Source organism: Pygoscelis adeliae, unplaced genomic scaffold (genome assembly GCF_000699105.1).
Source record: "Pygoscelis adeliae isolate BGI_AS28 unplaced genomic scaffold, ASM69910v1 Scaffold183, whole genome shotgun sequence".
In the NCBI taxonomy this organism is placed as follows: domain Eukaryota; kingdom Metazoa; phylum Chordata; class Aves; order Sphenisciformes; family Spheniscidae; genus Pygoscelis; species Pygoscelis adeliae.
In genome coordinates, this window is record NW_008824536.1 from 2,159,562 (window position 1) to 2,181,947 (window position 22,386).

At 36.0% G+C, this 22,386-nt stretch overlaps 1 protein-coding gene across 2 annotated transcripts in view; it reads right to left on the reverse strand.

Annotated features, from left to right (window-relative positions):
- TCF12 (transcription factor 12) overlaps positions 1 to 22,386 on the reverse strand; it is a 182,359-nt gene that overhangs the window by 56,050 nt on the left and 103,923 nt on the right. For both annotated transcript variants that reach the window (XM_009321587.1, XM_009321588.1), the window contains exons 7-9: positions 22,224 to 22,288; positions 4,298 to 4,433; positions 1,113 to 1,165 (exon numbers count right to left, since the gene is read on the reverse strand). In XM_009321587.1, the coding sequence (XP_009319862.1) occupies positions 1,113 to 1,165; positions 4,298 to 4,433; positions 22,224 to 22,288 (254 nt within the window). The remainder of the gene's footprint in view (positions 1 to 1,112; positions 1,166 to 4,297; positions 4,434 to 22,223; positions 22,289 to 22,386) is intronic.

The following is a 22,386-nucleotide window of genomic DNA, read 5'->3' on the forward strand; positions in this document are numbered from 1 at the left end:
AGGGAGGCGAGAACAGGGGAGATGCAAGGACTAGAAGACACCATCCGTACTTCAGACTCAATACAAAATAAAAAGATCAGACCCATTTTGCTCCCACTATATTACTGTTGCCTGTGCAGTATGTTCTATTCAGCCTATCCGGCTTTGAGTTATGACTCATCCAAGTGCACCTGCGCCCATGTGTTAAGTACTGCCAAATAAAAGCCCAACATCCATTTACACAACAAAGAGATGTACCCCGCAAGGCAGTGGAGCTTCCCCCCTCCCCTCCTGTTTGTTCTGAGCAGGGGAAAAAATAATTCTGTCCTTCACTTCACTGGGGATTTTTCACTTCACGTGGATTTTTAAATGCAGATTCATTTATAAACAATTTTCTTCCTTTTAAGAATAAAGCATATTTAATACCACAAAACACCCCTATAGCATTAGATTATCACAGCCATTAATGATTTTTCCACCAAAACCCTTCCAACCTTTTTCATCAAAGCCCTTTATTCTCGAAGGATAAATTTTCAAGCAAAGAGGGATCAACAAACTAGTTGCTTGAAAGCTTTCCTGATGCTAGGCTGAAGTTAGGAAAGGCTTAATGAAGGCTTTAAAATCCACCAGGGCTTCACAATGAACATCTGACTCGGTGATTTATGCATATTAATAACCTCAGTCCTACTGAGGCAAGCTGAGCTGTACATGTCCTCCGAATCTTAATGTCTTCAGCTCCACTGGGATTATTACAAATGTAAATTTCTAAGATTCTCAGCTATTAATCTCTGTCTGTCCTCCTGTTCAGCAACATAATGACTAATTAAACATCAAAAGACCTGTACAGGAGATCTTCTTTGACAGCTCCTGGCCCAGCTCTCTTCCCAAGAGAGGAATTCAAATGACAGGGACAAGTGGGTAGGAGCATATGAGCAAGCCACAAATCACTGCTATGAAATCTAAAAATTCCACATCAAATGTGTACTTAGTCCTCCAGAACCACTCCCAATTACCTAGCCTAGCTGTTCATGTCCAGCGGATAGCCTTCCTAATGCTAAAGTTAAGTAATTTGTATGTATGTCAGGTAAAGAGAGCCCAATTTGTTTACTATAAGTAAAAAATGTAGTACTTACAGAAGAAGGCAAACCAGGGGGCACCTTTCTTACTTTCTTTGTCTGTAGAGGATCTGTACACAAAAAAAACCAGCGTTTCATCAAGTATCTACATTACAGATGAAAAAGAATAAATAGCTACGCTATACAGTTTTTTCTTTCCATGATGGATTTCTTATTTTCCAATTTCATGCAGTTTTTGCTCTGTGCCAATGAAATTTGTCTTTCACATCAATACAAGAATGTGCTTAAATATGTAACATACCAATGTTCTTCTCTAAAATAAAGCTTTGCTAAATAATTACTTTCAATTCGTTCCATAAGGAAAGCAGTTATTCCTAAGAACACTAACACTGAAGGCTACACTGATGCCCTTATACACTTGCTAAGAAACAAAGTAAGATTTTTAGATATATATAAGCAGGAAAACGGGACTGATTAGCAAGAGAAATGCTTTCCCTTTCTGCACTTCAGAGTAAAGACAAAACTATCAAAAAGGAATTTATGGCATGTTAAAGTATGATTCATACTCTAAAAGTACTAACATGATGTAAATTTCTATAGCTTTTAGACTATACCAAGGTTGTAAATAAACAGCAAATCCAATGACCTAATTACTTTTCTTAAGTAATAAAGGCAATACAACTCAAATTTGCATGTAATAGTAAGGTTGGAAGTACGATACCTGCTTCCTTCTACCAATAAATATTGTAACACCACAAAAGTACCCAGCAATTTCACTACCCAAATCAAGAATCTGAACCAGTTTAGTCAGCTGCTAATAAAATTAGTCTGAACAGTATGCATGCAAATTAGAAGTTAACTGATGTTCTGAAGACGAGTATCTGGCAAGATTACCAGTTCTACAGTTGACTGATGGAGTCTTCAATCAAAATACAAAATCCCTATTTTTCTATTTTCATTCAGAAAACTTAATCACAATTTTATTATACGATATGACAAGATAAAGGTGAGATAAGGTGAGAATATCTGCTGGATATCTTTACTCTGATCATTCCCGATAGGGCATGTTTGAAAAGAAAATAAAAGGACTTCTGGAAGAGATACTTACACTGCACTCAAAGTGTCACCTGGAAGGGAACACTGGTTGGTTTCAATGAACTTTAGTAGCAAATTTAAAGGGAGTTGGTTAAAATCCTGGTCAGGCAACTCCTTCGCGGGGATAAAATGGCCATAATTCAAGTTTGCTTTAAATTCTCAGGCAGCAGTTTTGCAACATTTAACTAGTTCATTTAAAAAAAAAAAATTATTTCAGGCATACTTTCTCAAGCCATTGGAAACAAGACTTGAGACAAAAGTGACTTCCTTTTCCTGGCATTTTTGGAAAAACATTCCCATAAATTTGTAACGACCACCTGCCATGTCCTGGGTTACAGTCCCCCAGGTTCAGCCATGACAGAAAGAGGAATATCACGCTGTACCAGTTTGAACAGGTTTACATCCCTTGAGCTTCTCTTTCAAAGAAAAAAATAAATAGGAGTACTACTCTGAAACCGCACTCAGCTTCATTTTGTTTAATTTAATAATACCAGGAACCTACCAAACTATATAGTTCGCACAAGAAACTAACTTAATCTCGTATTCGAGTAACTAATAGAAATCAGACAATCTCATTTAGGATTGTCCCTCAATGACTGCTTCATACCGTAACCTTTCTGCCCACATCAGTATCACACTCTGTTCAGCACCCAAAGTCATGCTCTAACAGCCCCCCTGTTACTCAAAATCATAGCAGGTTACTATTATAGTAGTTTCTCACTAAAACCGATTCAAAGGGGGCTAAAACTTAGTAATAATAATATTAATTATTATTAATATTATTATTATAAAACCCAACTCTTTTCTATTAAAGTTCAAACACCCCTCCAAGCGGCAAACAATTTCACTGAACATTCCTCAGACTGTTCCTTTTCTGAAACAGATCTGAAGAACTGCTGCATTTGATTCTCATATTCTGAAGAACGTGAATACTTACAAAAATATTTGTAAAGACAGACAACCCCAGATTAAACAGCGGTTGTCTTGACAACAGGTTAAAAAGTTATACAAAAATAGTATTTTAAAATACATACATACAGACACACACAGGTAAAGTTCCAAAGTCGTGTTTTTATAATCAAAGATTTAAAAAAACAGTTTCAAGCATGTTCAGTACTATTTTAATGCCTAAGGATTTTGCAGTTCTAGTTAAAGTTACTTCAAGAAACAATTTGCATTTGATGAAATCTTATTTTGGGTAAAGTATGGTTTAAGTTATATGGTTCCAACAAAAAAGATTTTATTATGGAATAGAAGTGCTATACAGAATGAGGGACATTAAAAAAATCAAACATATAACTAGAACAATCCTAATGACATGACATGCTAACATTGAAATATGGTAGCTTTTAAACTAGAATATCAGGTTACAATCTCTCTTTTTATACCAAAAAAAATTTTTTAAAACTCGCACACCCAATTATTTGTGATAGTCTTATAGCAGAAAGAATAGAACATCTGATTCATTCTTGATCCCCTAATTCAATAGAAAGTCTTTAGAGCTATGAAATATTACCACTGACTATGATCAAGCAGGAAAATTCCATTTATCTCTAAGTATCTCCAGAATAAAAAATTAATACTGTCATAGGATTATAACAATTTTTAAGCAAGTTCCTGCCTGCATATTTTGCAAGGTAAGTTTGATTTTAGGATAAACTACTAGTCTCCAATTGCTAAGAACTTTAAAGGCATGTTGAACCGATTACAATGAACTATATATTGCTCTGAATGAAGTTACTTTTAGCATATAAAAGGATAATTGTTTCCCCTTTGTGTCTTTCCTCTACTAAATAATGGTAATGACCTCAAGGTCAGGCATTTCCAAGAGTTAATGATGGCATGGGTTAAGGGCACTCAGCTGGTCATCAGCTCCTATCCATCTGTCATTATTGCTTTTGCAATTAAAGGTTTTATTGGAGTTCCTTGTTTGTTTTATAAGCAATACTGACCAGCGTTGAATCCCAACTAGCATCTGAAAGAAAATGTTAATAATCTGGTTTATCTCTTATATAGCAGTTTGCTGTAATCTGAATTGCTCAGTACAGAGCAATCTCCAAGTATATAAAATGAACTGTCAAAGAAAATAATAAAGTCTGCAGAAATGCATCACGAACAAAAGTTTAAAAACTGACTATATTACTCACCAAGAGCTGGTGAGTCATGAAGTGGTCTTCGGCGCTGATTTGTGCCAGAAAACGGGTAGTAGGGTGTTCCAGGTTTTCCCGAGGATGACAGCTGACCTGGACTTCCAAGCCCCATATCTGACCGAAGCAGACTAGACTGCAAAATATACAGAGAAAAGTAAAATTAAGCTCTATAACAACTCAGCTGTTAATATACCAGGCTAACAAACTATTAACCACACATACTGCTCTTAGCATTTATAGGAATTTACCGGGCTTTCAGTGAAGTTGTTAGAATTAAAAAAAAATGTTGACTTTTTAAAATTAGTATTCAGAGAATATACTAGAGCATAATTCAGAAAGGCAGAGCAAGTTTGGCTTGTGAGCCTCAAAAAACCCAACCATTTCAGTTTAAAACATCTGAAAGAATGAATTCATAGTTGAATTCTAAACAAAAATCATAATACTTTGTTTAGTTTGCAATGTAACACCTCTTCTGTTACACAATATAAACATAATAGATAAAAACTGCTAGGAGTTTATAGTGTGACATTAGGTTTTAGCACATACTTAGAAATCCAGACTTATGTGACATTCATAAAAACATAGAATAATTGTCCAAAAAAATCAAATGCAGACATTTGCATACCTCAAAAGAGGTAACAGATTAGATTAATGCACAGAACATAAAAAATTATGACATCTTTAAAACGTCAAACCAACAGTGTAGTTGAACCCTACCCTTTTTGTTCCCTTTTCATGCAGTAAATACAAAAACATTCCAAACATTTAACAAGGGCATTATATATTGTTTGGCCTCACATTATTTGGATTTCTTCTGTGAAACTAAAATGAATGTTGGTGATTTATGAGAACATAGTTTTTCCATGGTTGATACTACGCTTTGCCTTGTTTTAGTCTTAAAATCCCCAGACTTGGAGTGAAACCCACAGAACTGTTTTTACAGAAAACATAACGCTACCAGGCAGTAAAAATGCATTCACGGCCGCTTCACTCCTGGCTGTTGCATACAGCTTTCCTCATACAGCAGCATCCATTCTGTGTTATACATAGCTAAAGACACTTTGCTTTTAATATTTGCAAAATCAGACAGTGTTTTAAGGTCACCACGGAATCAGCAGCCTTCAGAAACAAGTGCTTTGATTTCTTCATACTTGGTCATTACGTAGTGCAGTCTTCCCATTATAAAGGGGGTAAAGCACAGCTGTCGGATGGCAGGGCAACAGTTATGTTTTGTCTACATTCAAACTGCGGTAACATTTCAATTGTCAGATAATGCTAAGACAGAAACTGCTGGCTGGATTAACTTTTATACCAAAACAAACTTGAGGTGCCACCTGGTTAAAGTTTCTCCTTCAGCCCCACCACTCCCAAGCCAACTTTCCTCCTTCCCCCAAAACGCTCTCAGCGACAAATTCCCCATGCACCCGCAGGTTCCAGAGGTTGTCAAACAAGCTCGCTTGCAGACTGGATCATGGCAGGAACAGTTCTAGCACTGTTGCCTTCTAGGGCTACAGCAGCCCACCGGAATACATGCAGAGGCCATTGCTCCCTCCTGGCTCTCCTCGCCTTTCCTTCTAAGGCCTGAATACCCTCATTCATAAACGTATTTTTTGGATTACATTATATCATTCAAGCTGGTTGTTTTGGTGTGATGACTTGTGAAAGGTGAGGCTAACTCACGTGGCTCTCAGTAAGCTACTAAATCCCTTCTAACTTGCAATGCACTGGGATTAGCAGAAAAGCCAGAGTTCATATAAAGTTACAGACTATATATATAAAAAAGCAATAACCTCAAGTGTGTTTTTCCAGATAATTGGTTTTGCATCATATCACTACTGAAATTTCTATCTTTTACTTGCCTGAAGCCTAATTTGAGCATGAAAACCTTATATTTTAATTGAGGAGAGTGGGATGTGAAAGAGTCACCTCGTTACAAACTAAAGGAGGGCCCAAGAGTGTTAACTATTTCTTACAAATCTATCATACAGTTTGAAGAACAAAGTTAATTATGATTAAAAATGTCAAGTCATAAAAATAAAGTTTCCCCTCAACTCAATTTCTTCATTCTTATTCTTACAATAAAATAGTCTTTAAATAAGAATTGTTAATACAAAACTCATATTGAAATGAGATACCCTTATAAGGAGTGAAGTGATCTTTAAACAAAGTATACAGAAAATACACTGGGGGGAAATCTGCTTGTAGACTGTTTCAAGATTTGCTAATTTTGCCTTTGACAAACAGTTAAGAGTTTATTGTTTTGCAGAAAACGTTATGATTATCAGAATATCTGGCTTACATAGTATAAGTCTGAATTTAGCAAAGATGCTTTTCTAAACATTTATTAGAGTTTTAGCGTTGAACGCTGTGCAGGAAACGTGGGCAATGTTTTGTGAAAAGCAGTTCCTCCAAACCCACACTGTCCAAAAGAAGAAATGAAACCAGTTCTGCACTTAGCCCAAGACTTGACCTTCAGCCCAAGAATACCCAGGACTGAAGGAAAAGTTCTTTACATCGCCCGTGGGGAAGGGGAGGAAGTATTGCGACAGTTGTCACTTCAAGTAGCTGAAGCAAGGTCCCACTCACAGAATCCCAGAACCGCTGAGCCTGGCAGGGACCTCTGGAGGTCATCTAGTCCAGCCCCTGCTCGCTCAGAGCAGCTGTCAAACACAATTAGGAACTACGTCCCATTCACGTTAAAGACAACCCTCCCCACTCCCCCCCAGCATGTCCTTCTGATCATTGGCAGCAATTTTGGAAATGCAACGGGATCCATAGTCGGCTCCAAAAAAAGGGGTGGGAGGGTTCTTAGTTCCTCTGTTCCTTTATTCATTAACATGGGGGGGGGGATGACCAAAAAAACCCCAAAACCCAAACCCAACCAAACCAGTAAAAACTCTTAAATTCACTTCTACCAAGCCATTCCAAAAGGCATGTGTCTGTATCTTTTCCAGACTTAACCTCCAACCTTTACCTCACGACATTTGCCAACCTTGCTTTCGTCCTAAGCATTCCAGTTCTTGACATTTTCATTGGACCCTGAATTTCAAAGCAGCATGGCTACTACAACAACATAAAGCGTATAAGTAATATAATACATACGCAGTAAATCTCAAGCTATGCAACACACTAAAGAAGTTTTCTGATCTATATTGTGTTGGGGTAAGAATTTTTTATTAAAAAAAAAGGGGGGGAAGAAAAAAAAACCCCAGAACACACAACCCTCTTCTCCCATTCCCACAATCAAATGAAGCATCTGTTTAAAATTTTATAATTGTTCCTCAGTCTTCCAAAATAAAATAAAATAATGTCATTAGTTCAGCTTATTGATTTTTCTGCCTGTCTGAACCAATTGAGAAGCAATATTGATTAGGACTGATCCTTTCCTAGGGGCATCACATAAAGAAAGGAATACAAAAATACCACTGAGGATAGCAAAAAAGCTTTGTATTATCAGCACCAAGCTTCTCCTGACTAAGTGCTTGAGGTCCCTGCACAGAGGCGGATCGCTTACATACATAGTTTGCAGCATTGTCCACAGAGAACGTTCACGCTCACTCTGAACCTCATCTGCCAAGCATGGATCCAATTACTAAAGAATAATCAATGACTGGTTATTCTCCTGAACGCTGCCGAGTCCTGTCTGCATTTCCATTATAAATAAACAGGCATCACCCTTAAAAATTTGCCTCTTTGGATTTTATAAGGCATATTTCCTGCTTCAAAATAAACAAGAATTTATTTAAGCAGTATTTTACCCTAAGGAATGTGTGTTCAATAACGAACCTAAAAAAAAGAAAGAAAACAAAACAAAATAAAAAAGGTTTTTATTACGATCAACTAAGACCACAGCAAGCCCGATTCCAAAGAGAACAGAGAAAAAGAGGTAAACATGGATGCTTTACTTTTCAAATTTATCCCTTTCAGCAAATACAAGAAACAGTTTTGACAGCCTCAGGGGAAATGGCATGTCCTGACCCAAAACATAAAGGCTTTTACAAGGGCCACTATCCAGACAAATGCTTTAACGGGGTCCTTTTCCTAAAAAGTAGTCTCATAAAAATGAAATGCAGGGGAGCCATCTATTCAAACATTGCAAGGGTGAGGTGGGGGGAAAAGAATCATATCTACATATGGGGGTGTGTGTATTTATGCACCTTTGTCACAGAAAACAAGTAACTTTGTATTGCAGCTATACTTACGTGCACGCAAAGTTAGCTTCCGTTCAAACTAACAAGCTAATCAACCATATGCTTATATCAAAATGGTATGCCTGAGATGAAAAAAAGCTCCTTAACTCAACATATTTTTAAATGGTTTAAATTGATTCTTGCAAAGAATTTGAGCATAAAAATAAGAAAGAGTTTGACTACTTTGGAAGTTTTCTTTTCCCCAGTCCAACTCTATGAACCTTTAGAATCCCAAAGATACAATTTGATGCCAAAACACTGCTCTGCCTTCAATGAACTTCTAGGACACCGGCCAGCAGAATTCTAACATGTTGGTAAACATTTCTTTGATTTTCTTACTTTGATATAAAAAAAAAAAGAAATGTGGACAAGGAAAGGCCTACAGATGTCCTTATGTAATATTCCTTGCAGCTCTCAAACATTTATGCTATATGTAGATAGGAAAGCCAAGCTATCCTGTAAAATACACAAACGTTTTACAAACACACTCCATACACTACACTACCATATATAAGGCTTTACCTTTTCAAAAATGTATTTGTTATAGGCAGTTAGCCTTTGTGCTTCTTGGTCTAAATCTCATTCACATTCATTTTTTAAATGCAAACGTATTAGCAAACACTTTAAGAACTGAGATTTTCCTAGTGTAGCCATAGCCAAACTATGCAATAGTTCCATCCCAACACAACTGTGCGCCTTTACATTATTCATTATTTTCTATCAAAAGAATAATATGGTTGAGAATAAAAGCATTAGCCCATTATATGCAACTGATTATGACAGGGCCATTGTGCTGGCATAATAAGGCAGGCTGCTTTGGCAGTGAAATGAGAGCTGCAACTTACCAACTGCAAACTTCGATCTTGAAACCGCCCCCCCAATAAAGTAGTCAACTAGATTTTATTTTTCCTAGCTTTTTTGCATTAGCTTCCTTTTCAAAAAGTTTATGCTTTGAGTCTCGGTAGTCAGGCTGTCCCTATTTAAGGCAGGAGAACTGTCTAAAGTTTTTTTTTTAAAAAGTACTTCAGTGTTTAGTTAAAAATCGGGAGCTTAGATACATCATTTTGTAAAAGTGAAGGAATGCAACAGCACCCATCTCAATCAAATCCCTCCATTATCCTGCCACACAGTCATAAACAAACTCACTTGGCATTTCTCTATTTCTCAGAATTACGTAGAGTAGGTAGAAAGTGCATTCCTTGCCTTACTATACACTTGAAATGCTGCACTGGGTAGAGTAAAAGTTTCACGTATATGTCCTTTTGTTCAGTGAGCCATTTGAATGACTTAAAGCACGTATATAATGTGTCTTAATATTCCACGTCTTGCCTTATAGATAATCCTGACAATTTGCATGAGCTAGTTTAAACGAAGTCAAACTCTGCTAAATGTGCAAAATCGTCCAGCTAAGTTGTGTATGTTGTTACTGTGATTCCAAAGGAAGACCTAGCACAAAAATCAAAACATTAACAAATAATTGCTCTGTGAGATACTAGTACAGTACAGAGGTTTGGGCAGCAAAAAGACCATTTACCTGAATTCCACCTCATGCAGTTTAAGCCAAAAATACAACCAAGATATAAAGTGTTGAATTTCACTTTACTCAAATCTCCAATCTTTGGAAACTGTAATGAATATGCACTCCAAAATAGGAGCTGAATTTGGAAAAACACTGACATATGATGTAAATTCATTTTAAATTTAAATTCTAGAGATATGTTTGCAATTATCAGCATGTTGTTAAAGAATCTCATCCTGAGAATATCATCAAATAGTAATGTGAAATACAGTGTTACCATTTTGAGAACAAAGGGACCCTGAATGAGTAATCAATAGCAACTGGCAGAAAATGAGGCATTAATTATGATCCTCTCTAGTGTTTTGTCTCAAACAAGGTTTCATTAAACATATTGTCCTAACCTGTATATCTTCAAGCCATTACCAATAGATTTGATCAGATACATTTTTGGTCCGTTTCAGAAGGAGGAACATATCAGAATTAAAAAAACCAAAACAACATCTAAAGTGTTATATGATAACTTGAGCATTTTTTCTTCTTGATCAATTTAAAGGAAATCAGGGGTTGCTAATAAAACATCTCAGGAGAGGATCCTGTAACAACATGCTGATAATTGCAAACATATTCCTCATTTTAAAAAAATACTCAGATCTTATAATCTCAATGTAGTCTCTTGAAAATTTAATTATCATCTCCTATACCTAAAGTATCATGCAGGTTTGAGAAGATAATGACAGTCATCCATCAACTGCATCCTGCCAGTGTAATCAGGCTAATCTAGCTCACTGGAGTAAAAAACAGCTACCTAGGGTTACTAAATACTGAAGTGATGCAACATCATAAACAAAATAAGACATTTAGTTTTACTGTCTTCCCAATTGATGTTAACACTGAAAAATATCAAGATATCAATATATTCTCTTTTTACACCAAAGCTTTTCTGGATCACCATGAGCTGCTTATTCAATGGATATATCTAAGTGGAATCTGCTACTAGGGATAATTCTGTTCATGTGTAAATACACAGAGACTGAGCACAGGGACAGATGAGGGAGAAGGAAGAAGTCTACTGAGAATTCCAGATATGTTTTTTTAAGCAGTGGGAGGAGTAAAGATTAAACGAAAAGGGAAGGAAACATTTTGTATTCCTTCTGCATCTAAATGGCTTTAAAGCACACGATTAATACAAATATTTTTAATGAGTCCCTTCCTTCTCTTTTGCCATAGTGGCTTCCCTGCTCTGATACCGCATATAGGCAAGACTACAAATTCTGTCTTATGCTTCTAAAAGTGGCACCCTGCTGATGTTGGTGTCCAATCCCCGAGGTTATGCTGGCTCAGCTTGTCTTCACTCATCCCCCCCCCCGGGCAAGGTATTTTTGCGTTGCTGACTGAATTCTAGGAAGGCATTACTAAGCATTGTGATTACAGGTCAGGCTCCCCTCCCTTTGCCTTTGAATCTTCTCACTACATTATGAAAACAGTAATTTGAACAGCTTCCTTACTGTGATTATACAAAAGCAGAAGGTTTGTGGAGAATTGCAAAACGTCAGAAAAGAAGCAGCTGAGGGGTTATTCAACTACTTTTTAATTTTTTGGTATCAGCCTTCCTGCTTTTCTCTATGATTACAAGATACGAGCATGACAAGGCAACAGTATAATAAAAGATTGTGTGCTGAATCTTATTTACAGAAGTCAGACTATAAAGGATATTATAAAGCTCAAACTATCCTTGCATCTGTTTCTCCCTCTGCATCTTCAGCAAAATGATTTCAAACTATTTCAGACCGTTAGTAGAATGTTTCATATATATGGTATGGAAGCTGTGCATCTCCTCTCCACACAACCAAGAGTAAAACCTCAATCGCTCTAAGCATCAAGTCAGAAAATGCATAACATAATGAGGGTTCCAAAACTATCATTAATATAGCAACCAGATAATTGTTAAGACTTAACATGGGGGACTTACACGTTTCACATACAATCAAATGAAAGCTAAGTCCAATACTAGGGTGCTAGTAAATGGATAGACAAGCCCAGTAAATATCTTAGGCTACAATCTCCTCCCCTTAATAAATGTTATCCTTCTCTCCCTGCTCTTCAGAAATCTGTGCCATCAAGAGCACTATCATCTTGAAAAGCACTCCACAACACAACTGAAACCAATGCAAGTTGGATGGTTTCTTTCCACAGAAGAGGAATCAAAATGGCAAATCTGTCTCGCACTTCTTTCCATCCACTGACTATCTGCTCAAGCTACAGTCTCTCCTAGCCCATCCCAGGCAGCAAATGCTAACTAACAGGTTGCTTACACCACTCTTATCTCCCCCTTCCCAGTTCTACTTAGGGCCTGTATTCATCTTGAGAGCAGTAATCTGTGCAGATGCAAAGTTTGGGAAGGGACTTTATCTCCCTGCAAAGTAAGAAAGGAAGGTAAATGGGGGCTCAACATACTAGAGTCATTATAGACAAAAGGAATAAACACTTCAAGAAAATCCTAAGGGCAATCCAGCTCATTCAAACAGACAGGTATGGCTGGGAGAAGAGAACTGAGCTAATCTTTTCCCCATCCTCCAATAATACCATAAACTTGTAATTCAGAAGCACCCAGCTCTGAGGCAGTAAGATTAGCTGGGGACAAATAGTAATTGGCCAAAGAAACTGTATCTGCACTCCATGGTGTAACATGCTTTTTACTTCCCTATGCAGCAATGTGTAAGATACTACATATATATCGATTTAAAGGATATTCATTACCTTAAACACAGTCAAACACAATCAAAAATTAAAAGGAGGCAAGAAAATTTGCCAACCCTAAATAGCGTGAGAAAGAGAAGGGCAAAGACAACTAACAGTTTGCTGCTTAAGACATTCAAAATGATTCCTTGCAGAACTGCTCCCCTTTTATAAATAGCATACTTCTTCTCCCAACTATAACTAATTCCTAACACCTGCTACCAGCTTCATTCCGGGGGGATGTCTTCCCTGATTAACTTCAGGTGGTCACCTCCAGCTCTGGAAAAAGAAATGTAGCCTGTGCCCAGTACATTTTTACTTTCTAAAAAGGTTCTGCAGGCTCTTTATCTGCTGAGAGACAGGAGATATTTTCCCAATAGCACCATAAGTAATTCACTTTTAAGAAATCATAATCAAGAGAAAGTTAACATTGCTTGATTTTACTTGAGAAGTAAAATGAAGCAAAATAAACTCAAGTTTGGACATTCCATCTGCTCTTAAACTATATATCCCTCTCACCATCCCAACCTTTTAAGACAGTATCAGCTGGCAGAATCCAGTCACTGCTTCAGTTAACATTGTGTCAGCCTTTCCTTCAGAAGCCACATTTCTTAGAGATTGATAGCTCAGCTGTAAAAATCTGCTTTGGGGAGACACCTGATATCAAAGGTGTCAGAGAAGAGGAGATTAAAAAGAGAAAATTTACAAAATAAAATCAGTTTGTCAGCTTTAAAGTTATATTGGTATTAAAAACCCCATACATGTGCAAGTCTTAATATTTTTTATACTTCCATAACTCAATATTACTTGGATTTAAATAGACATTATGTTCTCCATACTGTTTCTAAAACTGTGTGAGGAAGGAAGAAAAGCAACTGATGCCCTCGCTTGTAGTCTTTCTAAGGCCTATCAGATAAGAAAGGTCCATAATATCATGTATTTTTCTGCCTCATTGGAAAGATCCATCTAAAGCATCTTCAAACACACTGCCAGCAGCAAACAGGAAGAGCTTTCTTGTTGCTGTTTAACAGATACATTAGTTTAAAAAGACAAACAAACAAACAACCCACCCTTGTGGGTCCATAGCTGATGCAATCTGACATCTTTTATTAGCACCAAAGTAAATTCTAAAATTCTTTTTTTAAAACTACAAAACGGTAGCCCCTTTATAGCACCTATGCTTTTTTATAATTAGCATGTCTAAAGTATGCGTTTTTTCCCTTATTGTACACAATTACATTGAAGTGCGTATTCTATATATATGTATCTTTAATTATTTTTTAAAAGATCTAATTTCAAAACCTGGGTGTTAAAAAAAAAAGCCTGAAGGGATCTGAGATGCACTAGCTACAAGGTTTATCTTAATATTCTCCAGAGAGAATTATCCACATTCTAGCATCCCTTTTGCCACAATATTACTTCCTCTACTGTCTACCACCTAGGTGTGGTCTAAATATGCTTTTTTCCAATCGTTCCTGAGACAAGCTATTTACATTTTTCTATTAATTTAAACCCTTTCATTAGTCCCCCCCCTTGTTTTTTTTAATCTTTTCAATAACACTACAATATCATAGGAGTAGATAGCACATCCTCAACACAGAATAACTGTCTAATTATTTCTCTCAAGGAAGCCAAGTAGGGATAGAGACAAGCAATAAAAAAAAGTTTCAGGATATTAACAGAATTCCTACAGGAAGAAGTGAAAACTGCAGAACTCTGAATGTGCGCAAGAGGGCTTGCATATGCAAACTTCAGACATACATCAGGTTATCCAAGAAGAAACTATGAAGTACCCATGGGCCCTACAAAGAAACACCTAATATATTTGTTCTACAGTTGTCCATTGCTTCTTTCATCTTCCAGCAACACACGTAGTGCTCACTATTCTTTGGCATATAATGTCACGGTAAAGCGTGTTAGTAGTGGTCTAGTACAACGGCCCTTGTCTTAAAGTACTGAATTGTTAAAAACTTAGCAAAGCATCCTAGGAGCAACTGCAGAGACATGTTGCCATGCTGCTATTTGGGGGCTACACCTGCAGATCAAGAAAGACTTGTTTGGAAGCTTTCACACACATTTAAAGAACCACCACATTTTAAAATGTGATGTGCTACAAACACCTTTTTCTTCTTTGACTCACCATTTTAAGTAATTTCTCAGCTGTCAGATACCACTAAAACACTACTCCATCCCACTATTCACAATCAGTCATTTCTTTCACTCTCGCCACTTCCAAGTTTGTTGTTCTTACAAAACATGTATTTCAAATTACATTTTTCATACTGTTCTTTGCTTTTCCATTTTTGTCAGTAAACTTGTTTCTGCTTCCTACATACATTTTTATACACTCTTACCTCCTAACATTCACACTTTTGTCTGTATGCTTATTCTTCCAGCTGTTTAATGTTACCCGATGCTTTACTAAAAAAATAAAATCAGGTAATCTTCTCCGTTATACTATATACACATCTTACAATTATATAGTTCATGAACATATTAAAAATACTTTTAAGTTGGTGCTATTCAGTTCTATTATTTTTTCTCTATGCAGCCAGCTGGTATCTACATCCTGCCATGGACACTTGTTTTCACTCTTGCTTGCATATTCCTCACCACCTCACCAGTAACACAGAAAAGTTGCCATTTTTGCCTATGCACAATATGAGCGAGCTTTTATGTTCTCCCTAGACAACTCAAATTTCTGGAGTTCTACTCTTATTACACTTCTTCAACCTGCGAGATAGCTGTTAGAGAGAGTGTGCTCCGAGATACTACTTTCCCCAGCATTGCAGGATTGTTCTTTAGATTTGCATTCTGCTCAAACTGCTTTGAAGTCTTTTTAAATTGGAAAGAGGCAAATTACTGACTATGCAAAGGCAAAGTAACATACGCTTGCAAACATTTCTTTTGCCAAAGTGATCATCTGTTAAATTGCCCAAGAAATTGGTGCTAAACGCATTTTTTTGGGTTTATTTCAAAGTTCTTGGAGTGTGTTTGTTAAGAAGCGACTTAAAATTTTTTTGCACAAAAATAAAACAAACTTTTTAGTCTGTGAAGGATGTAACAGCTAATAAATAGTTTTTCACGCTTGTAAATTTATTATCTAATACATCACTAAATTTGCAGACAACAAGATGCAAACCTTAAAAGTTCCACATTAAATTGTGAAGAAAGTTGTTCTTAAGTCAATAAACAAAGAAAGGTCACAAATTTTTGCTAAAAAGCCAACAGTATGAATTCCAGTTGCTCAATAGTTATACTGTATTAAATTCTGTAATATTTTTCAGCACAAGCGAGTCAGGCATATACAAATCTAGCTTTCTGTGGCACCCAGATGAGGAGAATGTTTCTATGTTGAATCATAGCAAAAGTGGAAGATGGATGAGTTTGTTCCAATTTACTTTATCAGTGAGAAGTCAGCTAATTTTTTCTCCAAGGTACTACCCAAGTAAGAGCATATATTTGAAGTAATTTAAGAAACACAAAACATGCTCAGAAGATGCACAAAGGCCACTCCATCTGTCTTAATATTCCAGTGAAACATATTTTTTTTCCTGATAAAGAAGAAATTGGTAAATCCTGAAAAATTGACTGAAATTTGTCTTAATATGTTTCCTTGACGTATATTCCCATAAGGAGCACTAAGTATGGTGCTAATGTGCATAAAATGTTACCGTCATACTGCAAAATTCAGACTAATTTAATAATGCCTGATGTGCCTTACATCATGTTGCAATGATGCAATAATATGCTGCTAAATGAGTCACCTCACATTAGCTTCACAGCAATAGCAGAGCTGACAGCTATTGAAGGGAAAACGGTGTAGTAATATTACTGGAAACATTGATGGACCAGCTTTCTATTGGATTTTTTTTTCTTCATCCAAAAAATAAAGATTCTGAAGCAGCATTATTTATTACCAATGTGCACAAAACTTATATAACAGTAGCAGCAGAAATGAGTTAAAAATCCAGCTGCCACTACTAAATAAAATATATATAGTATACACAGTATCATATAAATTCTTCATATATTCTCTATGTAGTACTATATATTTCATACTGCATGAAATATATAGTAGTATATGTATATATCATGTACCATAGAGTATATATTTTATGCAGTTTTATACATATATAATTTTACATAGACTAAGTGAAATGTATTTAGTAAATATAATCTATATTTAATCTACAGATTTATCAATAAACTTTTTTCTAAATTGTTTTGATAACATTTAAAGTGCCCCATCATCATATAGAACATACAGATTAGAGAGTTAGAAAAATAAAGGTATGTCTCTTTATAGAAAGGTTACACTTTAAACAAAAACTGGTGAATGCCTCTTCAGTTCTTGCCTAACATCCATTACATTTAGCACTCGATTTTATCTCCTTTCTCGCACGTGGGATAGTGTGCGGACTTGAAATTATTATGAAGGGAGGGTAAGTGGGTTATCTCCACATGTCAAAAAATCCATAATGTCTATTTTTTGTGCATGATTGTTTATAATTAAAACAGAACGTTAAGGGGGAAGTCACAAATAATTTACTATCTTCAGCCTAGTGGTGCCAGTGGGGAGACACAGACATTGCCAGGCACATGAGAACAGGCACTGTTAGGCTAAAGGAGCATTCCCCCCCTCTCTCTGCCAATTAGCTGGGGCACTTACAGGCTCATGGGGATAAAGTTAGCTTCTGTGAAGACCCACAGAAACAATTAGAAGAATTAGTCTAGCAGCTACACATGTATTGCACATTTATCTCAATTTCACTTTAAAAATAGTGCCAATTCTTGGCTCTCAGAGCTCAGACCTGTCAAAGCAATGTGCAGTGACAGCTGCGTACCTTTTTGATGATCCTGGAAATGGGAGTCATGCATTCAATACCTGAAGTCTAATCTCGTTTCTTTTACATAAGCTACAGTTTTCAGTATTAAGTTACACAAATGTAAAGAAAACCCTTTTTATTACAAGAAGCTTTCTGAAAACTTAATCTATATCTGATTTAAGATTTGTGAAAAGATGCCCTTTCCAAATCTGCAATTACACAGCCAACAGGAATGGTGGAATCCCTCCCCCCCTCCCCCAAATCACAAACAACCCCTCCTCCTCCAATTCAAAGACACAAATAGAGACTTTCTGTCAAGCCATGTAGCACTGCATTTCATTCTGATAGCAAAATATAGTTTTTACATGTCTTCTAAAAGCTGTCAATTCTTTGTCCAGGTAAAAGTTTTTGGCATTCATCTAAACCAGCTCTGCATAAGCCTCGATTTGTCATCTTACCCATCCACTAAGAGTCTATATACTCTATGAAACATCGGAGAGAAAAAAAAGGCAGTAAGAGCTGGAAAGGTGCAGAATATAGCGAAGACCTGTCAGAATGAGAAAGAGTATGCAGTAAAGTACAAATAAAGCCAAAAAAGGAAGAGGATTCAGAACTTGATTGCAAAGCACTAGACAAGCACAGGTTTTAATGTAGCACACGAACATACACCATTAACCTTATTAACACTAAACCACATTAAAAACACAGCTTAAGACAAATACAACTACTTTACTCAACACTGTTATTTGCATGAATGGGCTCAGTGCAAAGTGCTACACTCTAGGATGCTCCCTTTTGGCTTGCTTAAGACACCTGATGAAAATAAAACCTGAAAGTATGCACTTCCTGTTTGGTAAAATATTCATAAATTAGCCATATTTACATTCTTGTGACCACATGTTATACCTGAATCACATTTCTTTACCTAAGTTGCTTAGATTTTTAAGCTACATTGAAAATCAATCACACTTAAACTCCTACAGCCTAAATATAAAGCCTGTAGGTAGCTAACAGTCCTTACAAATCACTGCTTAGATCATTTTCAGTAAAGGGTGAGAAGTGATAGTAAGAGTCTTAAGCATTTCAGTTCACAGCGGTCTTGAAAATTTTCATTCCAGCCCTCTGTAAACTTACTAGGAAGTAAAAATTAACACTCATCACACATCCACACCACGTTATTAATACCATTTACACCAATGACATACGGCAAGAACTTTGGTTAAGAGAAGAACAGGTTAGAGAGTATTTGGAGAAGTTAGGTATTTTCAATTCATCTGTACCCAATGAGATACTCAGAAGACGGGCTCTTGCCATTCTTGCAATTTTAGAAACCTTAGCCACTGTCTTTGAAAACTCATGGTTCGGAGAGAGTGCAGAGACTAAAAAAGAATGGGGTTGGTTTGTTTGTTTCAGGGAGGAACAAAAGCAGTGGCTTGTAATTCCTCAACAATTTAAATTTCTTTTTTTTGGAAGAATACTGGAATAAGTAGACTGCAAATGCCAGAAGATAACGAAGAAGTGATATGGATTTAGCTGGAATAAACAATGTAAAACCAATCTCACTTCCTTCTCAGATAGCGTAAGAGGTGTTTTAATAAGGCTTTTACTACTTTCACATTTCACAGGTGAACTAAGGAACGGAGGACAACTAAAACTACTGCTGAATACAGAGCATAACTTGTTTAAAAAACAGTAGCTGGGAGTTCATGATCAACACTGCGTGAATGTATTAACCGAGACTTTACAGGCGTCTGGTTTTGGGCATCATTCCACCTCTTAATAAGTGACTTGGATGAAAAATGAAGACCACATTTACTAAATTCACAAAGCAAATAACCCAGGAGGATCTACAAATGCAGTGCAAGCCTGGAATTCAAAATTGCACTGACAAATTTAGAGAAGGTAGAAGCAATGTGTTAAGAAGTAAATACATTTTTGCATATGGAACCTGTAAACTGAAAAATATACGCTGAGGAATGACAAGTTGGCCAGCACTACCATAAGAAGGTACTGGGAAATTTTAGACCATCACCAATCAAACAAGTATCAAAGATTGGATAGTTGTTATGAAAAATGCAAATACCACATAGCAAAACAGTACTGTCAGAAAGATCCAGGAAATTTCTTTTTGCTGTAACGGTAAGGCCTTAGATGAGGTATTTAACTTAGTTTAAAACACTGGAATACCCTAGGGTTGTGAACCTTCTGGAGAACATCTACAGCAGAGCATAAGCTTTTCTACCAATATTTCAACCTCAGATAGACCCTCTTACATACCCGCTATTAAAAATATACCTGCACTATATTCTGCATTATACACACCAATGTAAAAGTTAACTCCATTTACACCTTCTCTTTTCTAAGGACTCCTTATCATCTTAGTCTACTGAATTTACTGCCTCTACAGACTTAAGTGTATAGATTCTTCTCCGTGTCCACTGTCTGTAAGACAAGAGTTAGATGCTTTAATTACAATGATATTTAGATAAGGCATCAGGGAAACTTTTTAAGAGTAAGTACATTTAAGTAATGGAAAACAAAACCCAGCGTGGTCATGCAGTCTCCTCAATCTCTAGAGGGTTTTAAGAACTGACTATATGAGCATCTGTCAGGGACAATGCAGCTGATTCTTCATTTGGATTGTCAAAATGACCTCTCAGGATTGCTTTCGACCTTCTTCTCTATGATTGCTTTCAAACACCGTAGCTACAATGAGAGCTGTACTTCAGGCACTGCCATGGATTTATGAAAAATACAAAAAATCCCAAAAGATTCAGAAATCCCACTATGTTCCAAGTTAGTAAATTATTTCAAACACTGTCAGATTTAACTGATAAGACCAAATTAAAGTACAAACTGTAACTTATCACATAAATTTAAATTGAATTAAAATTTAACTGAAAGTTATTATCATTTTCTATTATCCTGAATATAAAAACAAAACAGATTTACCTATAACAACATTTTTCCCATATACTAAAAATGTTTAAGAAAGAAGAAACTGTGGGAGAGGAAATAGTAGGAAGCATATCAAAGGAATAAACAGAATCAGAAGTGATGTTAATAGAAATAAATATGTATAAGATTTTTGCTTTAAAATAGCTACATGTAAAAAATTAGTATTAAATGGTCTAGATATAAACAATTAGGACATATAAAAGCATCTTCCTCAGTGAGAAACCAAACAACAGAAATTACACTCATTACCACAAAGCAAAACAGAATTTTATGCAAAGTTAACATAAACCCATTTTCCAATACAGAACATTAACTTCATGAAAGAGTAACGTGGAAATTAATTTGCTTCCAAACTAATGTCAAATTTAAGTTATTATATTTAAACACAGTACATACAGAGTTATTTGAACAATAGTAATAACACTAATACAATGTTTTACTGTCTAGACTAGCAATAATGTGAAGCCCATAACTTGAAGTTAAAGAGGTATACTGCTTTTTGTGAGAATGTTACTGAAAGCTCACCCATACAATTACAAATGGGTCTTTGTTCGTCACATCTGTGTTGCAGAGAAGTAGTAAAGGCTGTGAGAATGATCCTTTCTTAATAGGGGAAGCAATGTTAGGACTGCGTTGCCACATGGTGCTGCCCATTCACACTTCCCAAACTACTAGTTAAAAGACTCAAAACCAAGACATCAAACTCATATGCTAAGTTTTACCCTTCAGAAGAAAGATGTTCCTGAAAATATCACAGTTCAAAGCAAACAGTCTACTTACAGTAAAATTAAAAAAGATTCCTCTCTGAGAAAACAAGCATAACAAATTCATTTCTTAGAATTAAAACCACAATATATTAGTTATTTAAATCTTTGTCAACAAATACTGAGTGTAATCAAATGCTAATTATACTTTTTAAACATCCAAACTTCCTGTACATTCAAAACAGACTTTTAAACAACGATCAACAGAGTATTCTTAATGTGGCTCATTAGAAATAACATGGAAGAAATCTTCACTCTAAAATGAAGATTTAGAGACGTAAAAAGAAAGTTTTCTTAATTAAAAAACACATAATGAAAAGCACAAAATAATACAGTATTACACTGGATAACCTAATTGTTAAAAGTTGAAAGCCCTGTAACACTGTTTTCCTTAAAAAATGCACATGATCTCCACTAGGAGTAACAGTTAACTAATTAACTATATTCACCAATTACTGGTATTTTTTGACAAATTATATGTGAACAATCTGAGTATCACAGACTAATCATGATGTGCAATCAGTACTGGTCTGCAATTCTGTTTGCAGACTTGGAGAGAGGAATGAGTAACTGCAAAGGGTAAGAAAACTCATTTCACGATTATCTGTAGGAAAGATGTAATACACACAACTGAAGCACATTGCTCAGTATGTTCAGACTAGTAACAATCTCCCTTTTACTAAAAACATAGGACCTCATGCTCATGAGCTACAGAACCAGTTCCACTTGCACATCGCAAAAGTATCTCCTCTAAGTGGATGTATGTAAGTGCAAGGCAATTTGACCACACAGAACCCAGAAAATTTATTCTGCAAATTGTGGAACACATTCTTGTTTATTATGTTTGTTAGCCTGACACATTCAAGTAACTTAAACTAAATTTTAGTTCAGATTATTCCATTTGCTTTCAATCATCACTATACTTACTTGACAGCCTGGTAACCCCGTATCTCTACCATACAATGGAAATGGACCTCTATCTGAGGTTTTTCCTATAAAAGAAAGACATTTGAAATTAGGTTCTTTTTAAAATCCGCTAGATACCTGCATCAGTTGTCCTTATATATGCAATTCAGAAAATCTGTTAGCA